The 21389-nt window shown below is 39.6% G+C and overlaps 1 protein-coding gene across 1 annotated transcript in view; it reads right to left on the bottom strand.

The window, feature by feature from the left end:
• Window positions 1–957: 957 nt before the first annotated feature.
• Window positions 958–21389, bottom strand: part of Ppil4 (peptidylprolyl isomerase like 4) — a 32826-nt gene continuing 12394 nt past the window's right edge. Inside the window, exons 9-13 of the mRNA XM_042677036.1 lie at window positions 21285–21351; window positions 20049–20160; window positions 16059–16155; window positions 7706–7853; window positions 958–1544 (exon numbers count right to left, since the gene is read on the bottom strand). Coding sequence (XP_042532970.1) covers window positions 1293–1544; window positions 7706–7853; window positions 16059–16155; window positions 20049–20160; window positions 21285–21351 — 676 coding nt within the window. The 3' untranslated portion in view covers window positions 958–1292. The remainder of the gene's footprint in view (window positions 1545–7705; window positions 7854–16058; window positions 16156–20048; window positions 20161–21284; window positions 21352–21389) is intronic.

Here is a 21389-nt window from a genome sequence, read left to right on the forward strand (position 1 = left end):
GTACTACAGATGCTCCCCTTGCCCTCTCCCAAGACAAAAAGAAGAATAAAGTTGGAGTTTGTAAATGAGAGACACAGACGAGAAAAAAAGGCCCAAATAGGCCTAAAGACTAAACACATGCATTGGGTGGCATGAAAAGATTAGTCACTTCAGAAGAAAGGCCATGTCAACGGAAACTACAAACACAAAACACAGGAGAAAAAGGAAAAGTTAACAAAGTGAACAGAGCATCAGTGTGCTGGCACAGCTTTAAACAGCTAACACACAAGGAAGTGGAGCGCCAGGAGGGAAAGGGTGCAGGTGGAGGGACAGAAACATTAACTGAAAGAATAATGCCAAAAAAAAAAATCCAAACTGGATGAAAACCATGAACCTACAATGGAAAAAATGACACTAAGCACACTGCAATCAAACTGCTTAATTCCAGTGACAATGAGAACATCACGACTCTAATTCCAGCACTTGGGAGGCAGACGCAAGAGGATCTCTAATCTGAGGCCACTGTGGGCTACATAATGAGACCCTACATCAAAAATACCATAAACCTTGGGCAGGGAAGGTGGCTCAGTGGTAGAGTGCTTGCCTTGCATGCATGAGGCCCTGGGTTCAATTCCTCAGCACCACATAAGCAAAAAGAAAAAAGCTGGAAGTGGCGCTGTGGCTCAAGTGGTAGAGCGCTAGCCTTGAGCTGAAGAGCTGAGGGACAGCGCCCAGGCCTAGAGTTCAGGCCCCATGACCGACAAAAAGAAAAAAAGAAGAAAAAAAAAAAAAGATGTTAAAGTGAAAAAAGAAAGTTCCAGGAGTAAAACATATGCCATTTATATAAAATTCAAAAACATACAAAATTACCTTGTGAAGCTAGAACAAGATCATGGAAAACATAAAATTCAGAATAAAAATTACTCAGAAAATGGAAGACTTCTAAAATATAGGTGATATTCTATTTCTTAAAATGACTGATGGGTACACAGATATTTATATTTATTATTCTTTATACTATCTATACATGTTTGTGTCTTTTGTAGTATGAAATACTGCATGTTAAAAACAAGAGTAAAAGACATTGAAAATGAATTCTGCCACTTAGGTGTAACAACAAAATTAGTATAAAAAAAGATACACAAAAAACTGTTCAGTTATCTTTCAGAGCCCTATGTTATCAATCTAAAAGGGCCATAATCCTAATATGAAAGAAAACACAACAAGAAGCAGAGTTTATAACTGCTTTGACAAAACTGTGGGTGGACATGTCTCCAGTTTCTTAAGTTAGGCAAGAGTAAACTCTTCACTTTTCATCTGTACTTAGATTTTTCTTTGTCTTTGGATTTCTTTGGACTTCTGCTTCGTTCTCTCTTCTTGCTTCTTTCTCTCTCATACGGATCTGCTTGGTATCTGGACTTGTGGCTGTGGCCGTAGTGGCCATCCCTATCTCGAGATCGACTACGACTACGCTTCTGAGGCCGGTCTCTCTTCTCACTCTTTTGCTTCTCCCAACAGGCTTCTTCTTCTTCATAGTGACCAAACCCCATCTCCCTGTAGATATCCTGCCAAAGACATACAGAGTTACACTTGAACCACTGAAATCATGTTAGGGACCTTGTTAAGTAAAACCTAGCAAAGTCTACTGTCAGCCAATTGTTGTAACTAAGTCTCCTTATGTAACCCAAGCTGGCCTTGAGTTCATGATCCTCCTGTTTTGGCCTCCTGAGTGCTGTGATTATAAATATGCACCATCATGCCAAGCTTCAACTTTAAATATTACTAATGTCAAGAATCTCATAAGCTAAAATATAAAATAGGGCAGGCACTGTGGCTCAGACCTGTAATCCCAGCTACTTGGAATGTAGAAACAAATGGATGAGTTCAAGGCTGGGCTGGACACAAAAGTAGTAAGAGTAGTAAGAGCCCATCTCAACAAATAAGCTGGGTTGGTTTTTACTTGCAATCCCAGCTACACAGGAAGTAAATATAGGAGTATCACATTCTGAGACCTCCACAGGCAAAAGTGGAGACCCAATGTGAAAAACAAACTAAAACAAAAGGGCTCTGGACATAGGCTTAAATGGTATAGCACTTGAGTGGTAAAGTGTCAACTATAAGCAGAAGAAAAGCCAGTCAGAGCAAGGTAAGCCAAGAGCAGAGAGACTAACGGTACATGGTCTCCCGGATATGTGGATGTTAAATTCAAAATTCAAGGAGATATAACACGTAAACAGGACTCAAGAAACAAAGGACCTCTACTTAATTTGTGGTATCATTACTAAATGACTCCATGTTTTTGACCATATATATGTATATATGTATGTATTATGTATATGTATATATATGTATAATACACACACGTGTATGTGCACATCTGAGGGAAGCTAGGAGGAGGGCATAGAATCAGAAGGAAATGGGAAAATATACAACAGAGGAGCCCATCAGTTGCACTGGACATTGATGAAAATGAACTAAGCAACTCAACAGCAATGATGGAAGGGAGAGAATGAGAGGGAAAGCGGGAACAGCTTACACTAAGCAAAAGGAAAGAAATGTACGTATCACCTGATGTGGAAGAAATAGTTGTATTGTCAAAGCATACAGAATTCACAAACTTTATAAACCATGATAATGACAATTTGCCTTGTGAAGGCTAAAATGTGTTTGTGACTTTAACTAAATATCACTATCCCACAATACTGTGAAATTTATGTAATCACTTAATCTCAACAAGAAATTATTTTTTTTAAAAAGCCAGTCAGAGGGCTGGGAAGGTGGCTCAGTGGTAGAGCGCTTGCCTTGCAAGCATGAGGTCCTGGGTTCAATTCCTCAGCACCACATAAGCAAAAAGAAAAAAGCGGGAAGTGGCGCTGTGGCTTAAGTGGTAGAGTGCTAGCCTTGAGCTGAAGAGCTGAGCGACAGCACCCAGGCCCAGAGTTCAGGCCCCACGACCTGACCCCCCTTCTCCCCCCGAAAAAAAAAAGCCAGTCAGAGTTGACCCACTAATATGGTATGGATAACACAATACTTAAGAGCTTCTGGGGCTGGGAAGGTGACTCAGTGATAGAGTGCTTTCCTTGCATGCATGAAACTCTGGGTTCGATTCCTCAGCACCACATAAGCAGAAAAAACCAGAAGTGGTGCTGTGGCTCAGTGGTAGAAAGCTAGTCTTGAGCTGAAGAGCTGAGGGACAGTGCTCAGGCCCAGAGTTCAGGCCCCACAACCAGAAAAAAAAAAAAAAAAAGAGCTTCAGTAGTATATCGCCCTCATTCTAGAAACAGAGGCCAAGATTTAAGATCTGCCCAGTTTAATATCATTATTTAACAACTTTATATACAAAATTTAAAGTAAGGGGAGGGGGTAGAACAGGGTAAAAAATAATGAAAAAAATGCCAACATCTAGCTAGGCACTGGTGGCTTGAACCTATAATCCTAGCTACTGAGGAGAGGCTGAGATCTAAGGATCACAGTTTGAAACCAGCAGGGGCAGGAAAGTCTATGAGACTCTATCTCCAATAAACTGTTCAAAAAAAGCCAGAAAGGGAGCTGTGGCTCAAGTGCTAGAGTTCTATCCCTGAGCAAAAGGAGCTCAGAGACAGCATCCAGAACCTCAGTTTAAGCCCCAGGACACACACACACACACACACACACACACACACACACACACACACACACACACACACACACACACACACACACACACACACACACACACACACACACACACACACACACACACACACACACACACACACACACACACACACACACACACACACACTCCAACACCTGATTGAATCTTATCTAAGATGAATTTAAATCAATAAGGTCTTTTCCAATATAGACTTTATGTTTTATACACTTATGACATAAAACAAGGTGAATAAAAAAGCATATAACTAAAAGGACAGACACATACTCCCATGTAAAGCAATTAACCCAGCAAATGACCTGCTGTAAAGCTATCTTTGCTCAGGCCTCTGAGATTAAATAGAAGATTCAATTAAATGAAACAGGGAAAAAAAGAATTAAACCTAAGCATTGAAAGAACATTAAATCATTAAAATGATAGCAAGAATAGAGTGCCAAATTCTACATATGGCAGGAAAAGCCCAGTGGAGAACCGATACCCAGAATGACTCTCAGGCAGGCGACCCACAGCTCAACACTCATTTCCTATAACCTCAGTGAGACCCAACCTCAACGACACAAAAATCACATTTGTATTTAAGACACGAGGTGGAAAAATTAAACACGAGTTTCAAACTGAATTGTAAGTCTTTCAAGAAAAAAAAACAATTTAAAGAATTCAGTTAAAACATTCTTAGGAAATTGGACTCACCCAGTAAAATACTAACAAATAGGAAAATATGAGTTACACCTGAAATTTAACTAGTGTTGAAAATTTCCTTTAACTATTATGTCTCTTAGTCTGGAATCAAAGGAAAATTAATGAAGCTATGTTATTATTTAAAAATATTTACTTTAATATACTTGGGAGAAACAGGAAAACTATAGTTAAAATTACTATAAAAATACTATTGACCTTCCCCCAGAATAATACTTCTTACTTCGCACCAACAGAGAATTTTGTTAATAGCAAGTTTTAAGTCATCAAGTAGCAGGACCAAAAGACTCATAAAAGGGAGGAGGAACAGACTTAAAATATCATCAGCCTGGGCTGGGAAGATGGCTCAGTGGTAGAGCGCTTGCTGTGCATGCCTGAGGCCCTGGGTTCGATTCCTCAGTACCACATAAGCAAAATGAAAAAAAAGTCGGAAGTGGTGCTGTGGCTTAAGTGGTAGAGCGCTAGCCTTGAGCTAAGAGCTGAGGGACAGCACCCAGGCCCAGAGTTCAGGCCCCACAACTGGACCAAAAAAAAAAAAAAAAAAATATATATATATATATATATATATATATCATCAGCCTTTGAATTTAGTAGACTTCTAATTATCTCAAACACAGCAATGTTTATCTCAGCCCTGGACTTACTGAAGACTCCAGGTGCAAGCACAGATGGAAAGCTACAGGTAAAAAGCACATGAGACAAGGACTATGGGTTTTTAGTAAAAATACTTAAAGGAGTATGAAAAAAGCACCACAGTGATCTTGAACTAAATATAGTATAGAAATAAGGAGAGAGGAGAAACTCCTCCTATACATCATGGTGAAATGCCAGGCTATTACACCCAAGTAGGAATAGGATTAAGGAAATAAATTCAACAAGAATACATTCAGATAAAAACAGCAATAGACTAGGCAAGAGTCTGAGCTAAAGTAGGCAATTGTTACTTACTATGTAAAACAATGGCCAGTAGCTTAATCTTAGTTTTCTTTGTTGTAAAATAGAGATAAAAGAATTCAGCTCATCTTTTAAGGATAAAAAGACACTACAATTGCTTTTATTGTAACTGATTCATGTGAGTAGTATTTGAAGGAAAGAACAAGGGTACAACTTAAAAAAACTAGGGTGAGACATGAAAGATGGCAATCTTTAAATAGATAGTAGACTATGAAAGGAAATTACTCCTCTGCTACACCACACCAAGGTAGAAATGTATGCTACTTTGAAAGAGGGAGCTAAGAACATACATACATATATATATATATATATATATATATATATATATATATATATATATATGTTAAATGTATATATAAATGATAAATATTTTTACTAAAATAATTTTTTAATGAAGACAAACCATAAAAATACATAAAAAGTTACCTACAGAAGAAAGATGAAAAGGAGAGGTAGAAGCTAGATATATCTAAGCATTATTTTGTAGATTTTGCTTTTTTTTTTTAGACTACTTCGCTCAGCGAGGCTCAAGCTCTCAACCTTCCTGCCTCATCATCCTGAGTGCTAGGATGACATGCACACACCACCACGCCTGGCTTGATTTTACTTCTGTCTTAAAACATTTTGATTTTACAGTTTTAAAACAACAAATTAAAAAAATGTTCCAAGCAATCCTTTAATAACAAAAAAAAGAAAATTAAAACAAATGAACTGAAATATGAACATAGTTAATGACATAACCACAAGGAGAAGCTATTACAACTGCACTTTGTGACTGCAATAGCAAAGGAAGTGGTGATAAAAATAAGCCAAGTGGCTGTACTAGTGTGTTCCGGTACTCAACTCAGGAGACTAAGGCAAAAGGGCTCAAATACAGTGCCAGCTTGGGCTACACAAAGAGACCCTGTTTCAAAACAAAAACAAAAAACAAAAAGAATGGCCATGAGGCTGGGAAGGTGGCTCAGTGGTAGAGCGCTTGCCTTGCATGCATGAGGCCCTAGGTTTGATTCCTCAGCATCACATAAGCAGGAAAAAAAAAGCCGGAAGTGGTGGTATGGCTCAAGTGGTAGAGAGCTATCCTTGAGTTGAAGGGCTGAGGGACAGTGCTCAAGCCCAGAGTTTAGGCCCATGACCGGACCTCCCTCCCACAAAAAAAAAAAAAGAATGGCCAGTTGTAGAAAATGTGTGCATACATTTTTTCAATTAATTATACAGCATGGCTGTGAAGTATTATCTCATTTCACAGAGGAGAAAACTATGGTTCAGAAAGTAACATGTCAAGTCCCATCGATGGCCTCCAGCATAAAAATGTCAATCTAAGATTCCAGGCAGCAAAGTTTTTCCTTTGTTTACTATATTTCTGTATCTCAACATTCTTACCTTCCTAGGCTCCCTCCCTCCTCACCTCAACCTCAGCCCACCACAATCCTCATCCATTTGGGCTCAGCTCAAATGTGAGATACAATAAAAGCATGGGGCTGTGGCATAATTTGCTTTTTATTTAACAGAGACTCAAAACACAAGTTGGACATTATTTCTGCTTGCCAAGAACTGGTGGCCCACACCTGTAATCCTAGATATTCAGGAGGCTGAGACCTGAGGAACATGATTTGAAGTTAGCCCAGGCAGAAAAGTTCTGGAAATTCGGGTTGGGAATGTAGCTTGGTGGTAGAGTGCTTGCCTAGCATGCATGAAGCCCTGGGTTCAACTCCTTAGTACCACATATACAAAAAAAGCTAGAATTAGTGCTGTGGCACAAGTGGTAGAATGCTAGCCTTGAGCAAAAGAAACTCAGGGACAGGTCCTGGGTTCAAGCCCCAGAATTGATCAAAAATAAAATAAATAAACAGTTCTGGAAATTATTATCTACAATTAACCAGCATTGCTGGACTGGTAGTATGGCTCAAGCAGTAGATCAAGGGAGGAAGGGAGCGAAAATAATTTCTTCTCTTTAAAATCAATTTACTTTGAGAAATTTTCATTAGTATTGTTGAAGAAAATGTGATATTCAGAACTTTGGGATGATCGCGTTACCTACTGGTGCTACATTTAATATTCAATACAAAGTGTATAAATGGTTGACAGACTATAAAAGCTACAAGGTTCTAAGTGCTGCACATAAAACCCAGGCTGCAATCGAACACTATTTTTCAGTTTTTGATGGAAATAAATGGGTACCCACAGATGGCAGATCACTCTTGCTTCACATGTGGAAATATGACACATTAAGTTACCTTGAATGCAATCTTTTTTACAGCATATGATATATAGTTTTGAAAATTAAAGCCCATTAACTCTAGAAAACCATTCTACATTTTAGAGTTAGGAATTACTTTTCAGACCTATCTCTTCTCTCCTATATTATTATACCTTTAAGATGTAATTTACAAAGGGACACCTAGACAAAGACATTAAACCAACCTGGTTAGTATTTCTGATTGGCATGTAATCTTCATCTTCTTTTTCTTCAGAGCAATGGCGTGTTTTTTTCTTATGTTTTTTACTTGTATGGGAGTGACTTGATTTTGAGTCTTCTGCCTGCTCATCGAGTATAAGATCATATTTTGCACTAAAGCAATTAGTTAAGGACAAACATAAAATGACCAAATAGAAATCAAAATGTAAAATCTGTTAAGCAAGACAGGTTATAAGGCTAAATGTAACTTGAAAAGCAAACAGTATTTCAAAAGCAGAGAAAGTACACATTTCTAAAACAAATCTAAGGCATTTTCTTTCATTATGTATCAGAAAAAATATAAAGAATCCTAATCCTATACAGCTAATAACTACTAGACAAAAAAAGGGAGAAAAACAGTGTTCACAAATGAAAATGCAAGCAGCATTAAGAAATAAGGAAATATATTTATCAATAACACCGAAAAACATTTTTAACATAGAGCCAAGTGCTAGTAGCTCATGCTTATAAACCTAAGCTACTCAGGAAGCTAAGATCTAAGGATCACGGGTAAAAGCAAGGCTGGGCAGGAAAGTCTGTAAGACTATCTCTAATTAACCACCAGAAAACCAGAAGTAGAGCTGTGGCTCAAGTGACAAGAGTGCTAGCCTTGATCCAAAGAGCTCAGTGACAACACCCAGGCCCTGAATTCAAGCCCCAAGAATGTGAAAAGAGAGAGAAAAAAAATTAAAGAGTATTTAAAAAAAAGCATAAGGAAAAAAGAAATATTATACAAGGTAACAGGTACATTCATATGATTAAATCAGTCCTTTAGAAGGAAATTTAGCAATGCACATTAATAGTTAACGTGTAACTTTGTTGAGTCTGTGGTATAGCTCAGTGGTAGAATACTTGCTAGCATACATGAAGTCCTGGGGTTTAATCTCAAACATGGTGTAGGGGGTTATTTTTTCAGGAGTAGGGTTTGAACTTAGGGGTATCACCCATGTTAGGAAAGTACTCTACTGCTGAGCCACACTTCTAGCCCTGTTTTGCACTGGTTGCTTTTGATGGGGTCTTACTTCTTGACAAGGCACACACTGTGAACATAACTGTGAACATAATCAACCAATTTTAGGCTTCTTTCCACCGTTTCATAGATGTCATACTAACACATCTGCATGTAGCTTCTCTCTACTGAGAAACTCTGGTAGACTTTGCTGCTCAGACTGCCTAGAAGTTAGATCTTAATTTCAGCCTCCTGGGTACCTTTAGACACAGGTATATGCTACTATAATAAGCTATGGGTTGAGACAGATTCTAGGCTGACCCTCCATTTTAATCCTGCTGTTCTCAGCCTCCCAAGTAGCTAAGATTACAGATGTGAACCACTGGCACTAGCTAAAAAAACTTATAAAAACTAAAATAATAAATGAACAAAGACATGCGGCATATTAAAATTTTAATATCAGAAAATAAACAAAAATATTTAGTAATATATACTTGAAAACATTCTACTTTAATACAATGCAATGAAAGCTATTAACAAGTGATAAATGCTCTGAAAAAAACAATTTCAGGTTTATATAAAATCTTACTTAGGTATATGAAAGCTAAAAGTGAAAAGAATCTTAAATTTGTGTAAAAGCTGTGTGCCAGTGGCTCATGCCTATAATCCTAGCAACTCAAGAGGCTGCCTCCAGAATTTTGATTCAAAGCTAGCCCTAGCAGAAAAATCTGACATCACCACCAAAATAAGCAGCAGAAAGCAATGTCAGTATGACTTAAGTGACCACCGAAAGAATACCAGCCAAGCCAACAAGCTAAGCAAGTCCAAGGCCATGAATTCAAACTCCAATACCAGGGGGACAAAGGAAAAAAAGCCTGCATGGCTCAGCAGTAGAGTGACTTTCTAGCAAGTACAGGACCAATTTCAAACCCCCAACACCATCAAAAAATTTAAATGAACAAAGGAGGAGGCTACAATGCTTGATAAGAAATGTACTCATGGGCTGGGAAGGTGGCTCAGTGGTAGAGCGCTTGCCTTGCATGCATGAGGCCCTGGGTTCAATTCCTCAGCACCACATAAGAAAAAAGAAAAAAGCCGGAAGTGGCGCTGTGGCTCAAGTGGTAGAGCGCTAGCCTTGAGCTGAAGAGCTGAGGGACAGCGCCCAGGCCCAGAGTTCAGCCCCCCCCCCCCCAAAAAAAGAAATGTACTCATTATCTTGCCCATGTAATTGTAATCTCTCTGTATAGTATTTTCACAATAAAAAAAATCTAAACATGAAAAAAAAATTTTAAATGACACTTCCCGCCCCCAAATCCCTATATACATAGTAGTGTAATCTGAGCATAATCTGAGCATAATTTGTCTAAGTGATAGTTAAACTAAGTTCATCTTTTCTAAATTTCACTTAAATGTGCTACTAAAATATTAACAATGGGGTTGAGGATATAGCTCAGTGAGTGAATACTTGCTAACATGAGCAAAGTCCTGGGTTTGATACACCAAATAATAATTATAATAATATTTTATTTCAAGGATAAGTAGTTTCCTTAATATACAAAAACTGCCTAGTGCTGATGGCTCACACCTGTAATCCTAGCTACTAAGGAGGCTGAGATCTGAGAATCACAGTTCAAGGCCAACCCAGATAGGAAAGTCTATGAAATTCTTATCTCCAATTAACTACCATAAAACAGGAAGTAGAGCTGTGGCTCAAAGTGGTAGGGTGATAGCCTTGAGCAAAAGAGCTCAGGGACAGTGCCCAGGCCCTGAGTTCAAGCCCCAGGACTGACAAAAAAAAAACTATGGAATAAAAGAAAGCATAAAACTGTTAACAATTCCTGCTGAAAATAATCTCAACTTGTAAAATGGATTTGGAGAAGGCTAACAAGGGCTTGAGCTTGTTCAGTTAGTATTCAAAGGAAGGCTCATGAGGAAACCAACATACAAGGAGCTATTTTTGTTGCATGTGGGACTGGAACAAATGTAACCTATTCCTTAAAACTAGAATCTTGTGTCCATTTTCACAATACCACAGCTTGAGGCTTTCCTCAAGGATGTCTTCCACACCCATACAATCAACTAGGAAGACACAAAATGCTGGGCGTTCTACAAGAGGACTAAACGTGGCTAGTCAGCCCATAGCTTCCCATTATTACTCCATTATCTCCAACTTCTTTTCTCCCTTTTTTTTTGGGGGGGGCTCCGGTTGTGGGGCCTGAACTCTGGGCCTGGGCACTGTCCCTCAGCTCTTCAGCTCAAGGCTAGCACTCTACCACTTGAGCCACAGCGCCACTTCCGGCTTTTTTCTTTTTGCTTATGTGGTGCTGAGGAATCGAACCCAGGGCCTCATGCATGCAAGGCAAGCGCTCTACCACCGAGCCACCTTCCCAGCCCCTTTTCTCCCTTTTACTATGTCACACTACTTTCAGTGTTCTTCAAACCAATCAGCATTTTTAGGTTATAAATAAAATAGGAGGGACTGGGAAGGTGGCTCAGTGGTAGAGTGCATGCATGAAGCCCTGGGTTCGATTCCTCAGCACCACATAAACAAAAAGAAAAAAGCTGGAAGTGGCACTGTGGCTCAAGTGGTAGAACACTAGCCTTGAGCTGAAGAGCTTAGAGACAGCGCCCAGGCCCAGAGTTCAGGCCCCATGACCGGACCCAAAAATAAATAAATAAATAAATAAAAATAAAATAGGAAAGCCAGGCGCCAGTGGTTCACACCTGTAATCCTAGCTACTTAGGAGGCTGAGATCTGAGGATCATGGTTCAAAGCCAGCCTGGGCAGGAAAGTCTGTGAAACTCACCTCCAATAAACCACCAGAAAACTGGAAGTGGCACTGTAGCTGAAGTGGTAGAGCACTAGCCTTGAGCTGAAGAGCTGAGGGACAGCACTAGGGCCCAGAGTTCAAGCCCCATGACCGACAAAAAAAAAAAAAGGAAAAAGGGAGGTAGCTCAGTGATTAAGGGTTAAAGATCCTTATTTTATGAAATCCTGTTCTAATCACATGGGGGCAGGGTGTTAATTGAATTCTGACTCAGTAGAGTCATTAAAATATGATACATTTTAGAAAGAAAAATAAGGTTTCAGTAAGTTGCTGAGGCTATCCTTGAACAAGACTTGAGCAATCCTCCTGCCTCAGCCTCCCTCTGAGCAGTTGGGACTTCAAGTACACTTCCTGCCACATACACTCTCTCCAATGGTGGATTTAAAGAAAATCCATTACTAAAGAAACCAGCTCCTGACACAGCCCTCCTCTATCCTGTATCTGAGTTGCAGCTTGAACTTTAGTCCCTTTGGTGCTACTTAGGCTATTTCCTAACCTCTTACCCTACTGTAAGTCCCATATCTCTGAAATAGACATAATTTATGTCTAACATAATTATTTTATACTAGCTCCTCCCTCCTACTCCTGTAGCCGTGGATGGGTAGGGACAGGATCTTTCATTCTTAACCTGGATATTAAGTATTTGTAGAGGATCTGTTATACCATTAGGACACTTGGATTCTTTCTTCCTTGCTTATCCACTGTCTTCCACTCAATACTAAAACCAAAACCAACCTTTTATGATGTCAAATCTCCAAAATCCTTTATATCAAACACAAATTCGTGATCTCACTGACATCTTTTGTCTAGTTTCTTCACAAAGGTCTAAACTCCCTTACCTGCTATTTGATCTTTTTGATTAATAATCTCCATTCACAGAAATTTCTCTTTCTTTCAAGATCTATAAAATGTATTCCCCCTAAGCCTTTTAGTTGACTCAGACATCCTCTGAATCCTTTTCCTTTGCCATAAATAACTAATATAATATAGATATTACAAATGCCTCCTAAAATGAAACCTGTCAGCTACCAAGATCACATCCATCTTTTATATCAACTTCAGAAGGCTAGAAAGTTGTACTGTCAGTATTAGCAATATGTTTATTCAATTAAAATTTAAAAAGTTCAGTTCCTAGAACAAATCATGTTAAGTGAGGTAAGCCAAGATCAGAGAAGCAAACAGCTCATGTTCTCCCTGATATGAGGAAGTTAGAGCTAAAACAGAATGGGACATGACAAAATAAACAAAATTCTAGATACTCACATACAGTGAGACCAAAAGTGGATAGTCTTAGGAGAAAATCATGAAGGTGTAATACCCAAGCACTTCTTCATATGTATATAAGATACATACTGAAATGAACTCCAAAGATATGGAAACAAAGGACTTTTTTCCATTTTTTGTTGGTCGTGGGGCTTGAACTCTGGGCCTGGGAGCTGTCCCTCAGCTCTTCAGCTCAAGGAGAGCACTCTACCACTTGAGCTACAGCACCACTTCCAGGACGTTTTTCTTAAATTGTTTTTTCTTAAAAAAAAAAAAAAAAGTCCAGTTCCTCAGATGTCTCACTAACTACATGTGGGCAGGGAAGGAAAAGTACATTTTCATCATTGCAGAAATTTCTACTCAACAGTCCTAAACGAGACAGACTAGCCACTGATTCTCAAATATGCCTAGTTTCTTAACTACTAGTGCTCTGTCTTCTTGGGTTTAAGATATTTTGATGCTACAAAATTTAAATATTCTTTCCTTTTTCTGTTTGTTTTTTGCAGTGCTGAGGATGGAACTGAGGGTCTGCTGCATGGAGGTAAGCAAGCAAGGCAAGTGTTCTATCACTAAGCTATACCTTAGCCTTACCTAGTCCTTCTTTTTAACCTGAACTACCTCCATAGGGAAAAAGACATCTTCTAATTTCTGCTCTACAACTGTACTTCCTTTATTTTTTTTAATTTATGGAACAATCTCTCTTTTTTATTATCTTTCAGTAGTTGCACAAAGGAGTTGCTGTAAGAATACAATATATCTTGGGCTGGGAAGGTGGCTCAGTGGTAGAGCGCTTGCCTTGCATGCCTGAGGCCCTGGGTTCAATTCCTCGGCACCACATAAGCAAAAAGAAAAAAGCTGGAAGTGGTGCTGTGGCTCAAGTGGTAGAGCGCTAGCCTTGAGCTGAAGAGCTGAGGGACAGGGCCCAGGCCCAGAGTTCAGGCCCCACAACCAGATCCCCCCCCCCAAAAAAAAGAATACAATGTATCTTGATTAATGTCACCCTCTCATAATTCTTCCCCACCTCCCAGCCCTTCCTCAATTTTCTTAATTTTGTAGAATATGCATTGAATTTTATGATGTACTTCCTCTTATTTATCCTATAACATTCCCCTTCTTCCAGTTGCACTTACTAGTGCTTAGGCTAAGGTTGCCTGCAAGGATGGCAAGGGCCAGGAGTGGTAGTATACACATGTAAAACTAGCTACTCAGAAAGAGATTGGAAGAATTCTGAGGCCAGCCCCGGAATAAAATTATTGAGTCTCGCCGGGCGCTGGTGGCTCACGCCTGTAATCCTAGCTACTCAGGAGGCTGAGATCTGAGAATCGCGGTTCAAAGCCAGCCCGGGCAGGAGAGACCGTGAGACTCCTATCTCCAATAAACCACCAGAAAACCGGAAGTGGCGCTGTAGCTCAAGTGGTAGAGCACTCGCCTTGAGCTGAAGAGCTGAGGGACAGCGCCCAGGCCCAGAGTTCAAGCCCCACGACCGACAAGAAAAAAAAAAAAATTATCGAGAGTCCATCTGAACAAACAAGCAGGACGTGGTGGTCCATGCCTGTCAGCCCTGCTACACAGGAGGCTTAAGTAAGAGGACCACGATCTGAGGCTGGCTCTAGGCAAAAATTTGAGACACTGTGTGAAAAATAACTAAAGCAGTAAAAGAGCTGAGGATGTAGTTCAAGTGGTACAGCATCTGTCTAGCAAGTGCAAGGCCTTGAGTTCAGACCCCACTGTCACCAAGACCAAAACCTAGTGTATCCCACCCATACCTTTTATGATTTTAGGTTTCCAATCACACGTCCCCTAATGTTGCTCTTTGTAGAGCAATTATCAACTTGTTGGTTCTGCTGCCTGTGAAAACCTCTCCTTAGGCTGATGTTGTCAGAATCCTTCAGACTTTATCTAGCTCTGCTTCACATGCTTTATGTATGGCAGACAGGTAGCACAATTTAAAACAGGAAAATATAAAGGTCAACTCGATACACATCTCTCTTTGATGAAATGTTTGAAAAAAATGTCGACATAACATAGGAAAAGAAAAGCTCTGCAACAGCAACAGAAACTAGAAAACAAAGACACCATTTATCAGAAACAATCACCAAAGAAATAACCTTTGCAGTGTGTGGAGTGATAGATTTATAATAGGAAAACTCATTTGAACAAATTGAAATGACATAATATGAACAGTATGCTTCATTGCTTCTTACTTGTCTCAACCAAAAACTTGGAAGAACCTGAACAGTAAAGTAAAGGATATCTCTGTAATCCTACTTTTAAAAAGTGAACCTGGCAGATGCCAGTGGCTCATATCTATAATCTTAGCCATTCAGGAGGTGGAAATCATGAAAACCATAGTTCAATGCCAGTTCAGCCAAAAAGTTTGCAAGACTCCATCTCAACCGATGGCTTGGTGCAGGAGTATCCAATACTAGTGGCTGAGTTCAGGAGAACATGGTTCCAGATCACCTTGGGCAAAAATGTTCATGAGACCCTACCTCAACAGAAAGAACTGAGTATGGTGGTATATGTTTGTCATCCCATGTACAGTGGGAAATGGAAATAGGACGATCATAGTGTTGGGCTCAGTATGAGTCCAACAAACCTATGTTGCTAAAATCACAATGTACTATGCGAAAGAAGCAATCTAGTTTTGTAACAAAGAACTACAGGGTTTTCCTATTTAGATAAGGATGTTAGACACAAAAAAATAATTAGCACTGGGACTGTGGTGGCTCACCCCTATAAGCCTAGCTATTTAGGAGTCTGAGATCTGAGGATCATGGTTCAAAGCCAGCTCAGGTAGAGAAATCTGTGAGACTCCAAACTCCCAACAAATCACAGAAAAGGATGGAAGTTGCACTAGCCTTAAGCAAAAAGGGACAGCTCCCAAGCCCAGAGTTCAAGCTCCAGGATCAGCTAAAAAAAAAAGAGAATGATTAGCAGTATGAAATTTATGATAACAAGAAATCTACAACAATACTATATGCAGAAAAATCTTACCTAATAATCTTCTGGAAATGTGGTTAGTAGGATGGTACTTAACCTAAGAGCAAGAAGGTAAGGGATTTAAGCTAAAGACTTCTTTCAAACCTAACTTTCTCCAGAATACAGGACATAAGAAACAAGAAAAAAAAAATATGTAGACATTGAAATACCGTGGGAATCAACTAAGTTATTTTCTCATGATAGAGATTTAAGAACCTTTTCTTACAGAGCCTTTGTGACTTTTTACAATGCATCACAGTACTGTAGATGATCAACACACATTCTTGTTAAGGATACTCCTGTTTGGGCTTTACTTTATCTTTCAGAACCAAATTGGATGACTTATCCTGCTCCTTTTCATACTCCTTGAAATCACTCTTGGTGTATTTCCCACCTATTTATTAAGGTAAAAACAAAAGGTTAGTAAGAAATACCACATAGTTAATCAGGAAAACTGCTACTTTGTAAATGGTATATATTGGGGCATAGAAAAAGGGAAGAGAGGATTAAAAAAAAAAAAGAGAAAAAAAAGAAAAAGGGAAGAGAGAAGAATTATAGTGATCCAATCTCTACAAACATTTTCTGAAACCAGATGTCCATTTTGCTAGGTTGTCATATGCTGCCACCTAATGACTTACATGAACATTACATCAAATTTCAAATTTCACTCTAATACTGCAGTCTTTAAGCAATCATTAAGTCCATGAGAACATTAAGCCCAACAAAAAACTGACAATGTGGGCCAGGTACCAGTGGCTCATACCAACAATCCAGATACTCAGAAGGCTAAGATCTGAGGATGACATTTTGAAGCCAGCCCAGGCAGTAAAGCCAGTGAGACTCTTATCTCCAATTAAGTACCAAAAAAAAAAGCTGGAAGTGGAGCTGTGGCTTAAGTGATAAGAGCACTAGCCTTGAGCACAAGCTCAAGAATAGTGCCCAGGCCCAGAGTTCAAGGTGGCCCAAGACTGGCACAAAAAAAAAATCCAAACCCCAGAAACTTTATTAAAACCATAAGGAGGGGGAAAACAATGGAGGAGGTAACAATGCTCAATAGGAAGTGTACTCATTACCTTATTCATGTAACTGTAATCCTCTGTATAGTATCCTTACAATTTAAAAAAAAAAGAGAATGTCTAAGCAATAAACACATTAAAAAATGGAGGCAGAAAGGCCAAGCTTTCTTCCAAAAAAACAAAAAAACAAAAAAAAAAAACCATAAGGAATAAAGAAATGTGTGACAGGGGGCTGGGAAGGTGGCTCAGTGGTAGAGCGCTTGCCTTGCATGCATGAGGCCGTGGGTTAGATTCCTCAGCACCACATAAGCAAAAAGAAAAAAGCTGGAAGTGGCGCTGTGGCTCATGTGATAGAGCGCTAGCCTTGAGCTGAAGAGCTGAGGGACAGCGCCCAGGCCCAGAGTTCAGGCCCCATGACCGGACCAAAAAGAAAAGAAATGTGGGACATAAAAGAAAGCAATCCTAAAATTGCTAATAAAATTTAATATTACACATGAACAACTACCAAAATGAAATTCTTTAAAAACATTGCAACAAAAAGAAAAGGAAAACAATACTTGACTGAAGATATAGTTCCTTGGTAGGATACATACATGTTTAGCATATTTAGGCAGTACAAGAGATCCCTAAGTAGGGGCTGGGAAGGTGGCTCAGTGGTAGAGTGCTTGCCTTGCATGCATGAGGCCCTGGGTTCGATTCCCCAGCACCACATAAGCAAAAAGAAAAAAGCCAGAAGTGGCACTGTGGCTCAAGTGGTAGAGCGCTAGCCTTGAGCTGAAGAGCTGAGGGACAGCACCCAGGCCCAGAGTTCAGGCCCCACGACCGGACCCTCTCCCCAAAAAAAAAGATCTCTTAAGACACACTATCTAACAAAAAATGCAAGATAGAGAAAGAGTATCCTTTGTAGTTTCTTTCTCTTTTCTTGCTTTCTTTTTTTGCCAGTCCTAGGACTTGAACTCAGAGCCCAGGAGCTATCCCTGAGGTTCTTTTGCTCAAGGCTACCACTCTGTACTTGAGCCACAGTGCCATTTCTGGCTTTTTTTGTTTGTTTGGCTAGTCCTAGGACCTTTCTTTTTTTTTTTTGTCAGTTGTGGGGGCTGAACTCTGGGCCTGGACACTGTCTCTCAGCTCTTCAGCTCAAGGCTAGCGCTCCACCACTTGAGCCACAGTGCCACTTCTGGCTTTTTTCTGCTTTTGTGGTGCTGAGGAATCAAACCAGGGCCTCATGCATGCGATGCAAGCACTCTACCACTAAGCCAACTTCCAAGCCCTGTGGTTTCTTTTTTTTTTTTTTTTAAAGTTTATTCAGTTGTCTAATAGCCAGAGAGTCAGATATGGTTCCAATTTTTTTTTTTTTGGTCCAGTCATGGGGCCTGAACTCTGGGCCTGGGCGCTGTCCCTCAGCTCTTCAGCTCAAGGCTAGCACTCTACCACTTGAGCCACAGCGCCACTTCTGGCTTTTTTTTTTCTTTTTGCTTATGTGGTGCTGAGGAATCGAACCCAGGGCCTCAGGCATGCAAGGCAAGCGCTCTACCACTGAGCCACCTTCCCAGCCCCTGTGGTTTCTTTTTTAAAGGAGGAAAACAATCATGTATTTGTGTGTGTGTGTGTGTGTGTGTTCAAAGAATATGTGAAAAGTGATATAAAGTAACAGTTGAATACTGTCAAAATAGACTATTTCCAACTGTGAAAATAAATTAAGGAAACCTGTTAAGGACACTATTTTATAGAGGGAGAGGGATACATGAAGTATGATGGAGGGGTGAAATTGATTGGAATATAGTGTAAACATGTGGAGATGTAACAATGAAATCCCCTCCCCCTGTATAACTTATGTAAGCCAATTTAAAAAAAAAAAAAAAAAGAAGCTGGGTGCTGGTGCTAACACCTATAATCCTAGCTAGTCAGAAGGCTAAGATCTGAAGATTGTAGTTTGAAGCCAGATTGGGCAGGAAAGTCTGTGAGACTCTTATCTCCAATAAACTACTTAGAAAAAGCCAGAAGTGGCACTGTGGTTCAAGTGGTAGAGTGTTATCCTTGAGTACAATGAGGCTCAGAGACAACACTGAGGCCCTGAGTTTAAGCCCCAGGACTGGCAAAAAAGAAAAGAAAACAAACAAAAGTAAATTACCTTTGGAAAGAGAAACTGGGTACATAAGAAATAGCAATGAAGGAGACTTTTACATCTGTCTTTCATAGATTTCTTTTCAATGTTATATACCACATGACAACTACCACAGGCAAACTTGATTTTTTTTTTTTCCAGTCATGGGGCTTGAACATGGGGCCTGTGTGCTGTCTTTTGCTCAAGGCTAGAATTCTATTGCTTGAGCCACAGCTCTACTTCTAGCCATTTGGTTGGTTATTTTGAGATAAAAGTCTTGTGGAGGGCTGGGAAGGTGGCTCAGTGGTAGAGCGCTTGCCTTGCATACATGAGGCCCTGGGTTAGATTCCTCAGCACCACATAAGCAAAAAGAAAAAAGCCGGAAGTAGCGCTGTGGCTCAAGTGGTAGAGCGGTAGCCTTGAGTTGAAGAGCTGAGGGACAGCCCAGCGTCCAGGCCCAGAGTTCAGGCCCCACGACCGGACCCCCCCCCCCCCCCAAAAAAAAAAAGTCTTGTGGATTTGTCTGCCTGGGTTGGTTTCCAAGGGCTGGCTTCATACCTTGATCCTCAGATCTTAGCTTCTCTTAGCTTCTCGAGTGGCTAGGATTATAGTTGTGAGCCACTGACACTCAGCTGGTAGTTTAGTTTTAAAGTTGCAAAATCTAAAATTAAGTTTGGCTGGGTGCTGGCGGTCCATGCCTGTAATTCTAGCTACTCAGGAGGCTGAGATCTGAAGATCACAGTTCCTGCGGAGACAGGAAAGTCCATAAGACTCTTATCTTCAATTAACCACCAGAATACCAGAAGTGGAGGCATGACTCAAGTGGTAGAGAAATCAGCTGTGAATGGAAAAGCTAAACAAAAGCATGAGACCAGAGCCAGAGCATGAGACCCAGAGTTTGAATACTAGTACTGGCACCTAACTAAATAAATGAGACGGCCATAAAGTCAAATTACTTTAAAAACATATTATATGCAGTAATTGTAACTAATTTATAGTATAGACAAACATAGAAAATATAGGCACATACCTTAGAATCTAGATAGTATCCTTACAAAGTCATGGCAGGAGTAATATCTATTAACATTTCTCCTAATTAACAATACTAATCTAAGGGCATTTGCAAGCATGCAAAGAACAGCAATAAAACAAGATAAATCAACATACCTTTTCCTTTCCATTTAACCTTTGCAACAGACTGGCTAAAATCCACATGTATTCTTCTGTCATCTATAAGTACATTATCCATTTTGAAGAATGCTTTTTCACAATCTTCTTCCTGATAGTAATTATAAAAACTCAAGCATAATGTGTATGGAAAATATTTCTATAGCAAGAACAAATACTGAAAATACAATCTGTTGTTACTAAATTAATATTTGAGTATGTACTACACATAAGGTAGCACTAATGCTATGCACTTGTTATCTCAAGTCTGGAAACCATTCTGTTAGGTACTATCTATCATTATCTCCGCTTTCTCAATGGAAAAATAGCAGCTTAGTGGGCACAGTAGTAGCCAGAGTTGGTCATACAGTAGGCAAGGATGACAGACAGAATTTTGAATTGAGGCAGTCTGATTGAAGTAGATATACACATACTTACCAATTATGTTAACATGGGTCTATAATCCTTTTTACTCAAATCCAAAAATACTGTATCCTAAAAAGTGAAAGCTAATTGGGAAAGGAAGATCAGTGGGAGGGGAGACAAAGAAAGGTAATGGAGAGGAGTAAATTATAAGCCAACTACAGTATATACATGTGCAAAAATGTCATGATAAAATCTATTAAAAAACAATGTTGAAAATGAACTACACAACTTGTGCGCTGGGATGGGAGGGAAAAACTGGGAGAGCAAGGGAAGGGGTAACACTATCCAAGAAGAAATGTACTCTTTACCTGACTTCTATAACTACTTTGTACATCTTTTTTTTTTCTAAATTAGATGTAGGGTTTGAACTTAGGGCCTGAAGCCTGTCCCCTGAGCCCGTTTTTGCTAAAGGCTAGTGCTCTACCACTTTGAGCCACTTCTCATTTTCTGGTAGTTAACTGGAGATAAGAGTCTCTTTTCTGCTCGAACAGCGACCCTCAGATCTCAGCCTCCTGATTAGCTAGGATTACAGGCATGAGTCACTGGTGCTCCACAGTATACCATCTTTATAACATCAACAACAAAAAATCCACACAAAGCAAACTAAAGGAAAAATATCAAAATAAACATAAACACAAAGGCAGATACTCAGGCAAGGTGGCATGTACCTATAATCCAAACTATTCAGATGGCTAAAGAGAATCAGTTTGAGGTCAGCTTGGGCCTCAAAAAGAGCAAAGTTCTATCTCAAAAAACAAACGAACATAAACACCAAACCTAACAAACATACTTATGATATTTATGACATACCTTTTCAAATTCAATAAAAGCATAACAGAGGGACTCTCCTGTTTTCCAATCCCGGATAACTTCACAACTAAAAGGAAAATTTTTTTAGTTACTTAAAGAATAAAC

Source organism: Dipodomys spectabilis, unplaced genomic scaffold, assembly GCF_019054845.1.
Source record: "Dipodomys spectabilis isolate Male_0828 unplaced genomic scaffold, ASM1905484v1 ptg000001l, whole genome shotgun sequence".
In the NCBI taxonomy this organism is placed as follows: domain Eukaryota; kingdom Metazoa; phylum Chordata; class Mammalia; order Rodentia; family Heteromyidae; genus Dipodomys; species Dipodomys spectabilis.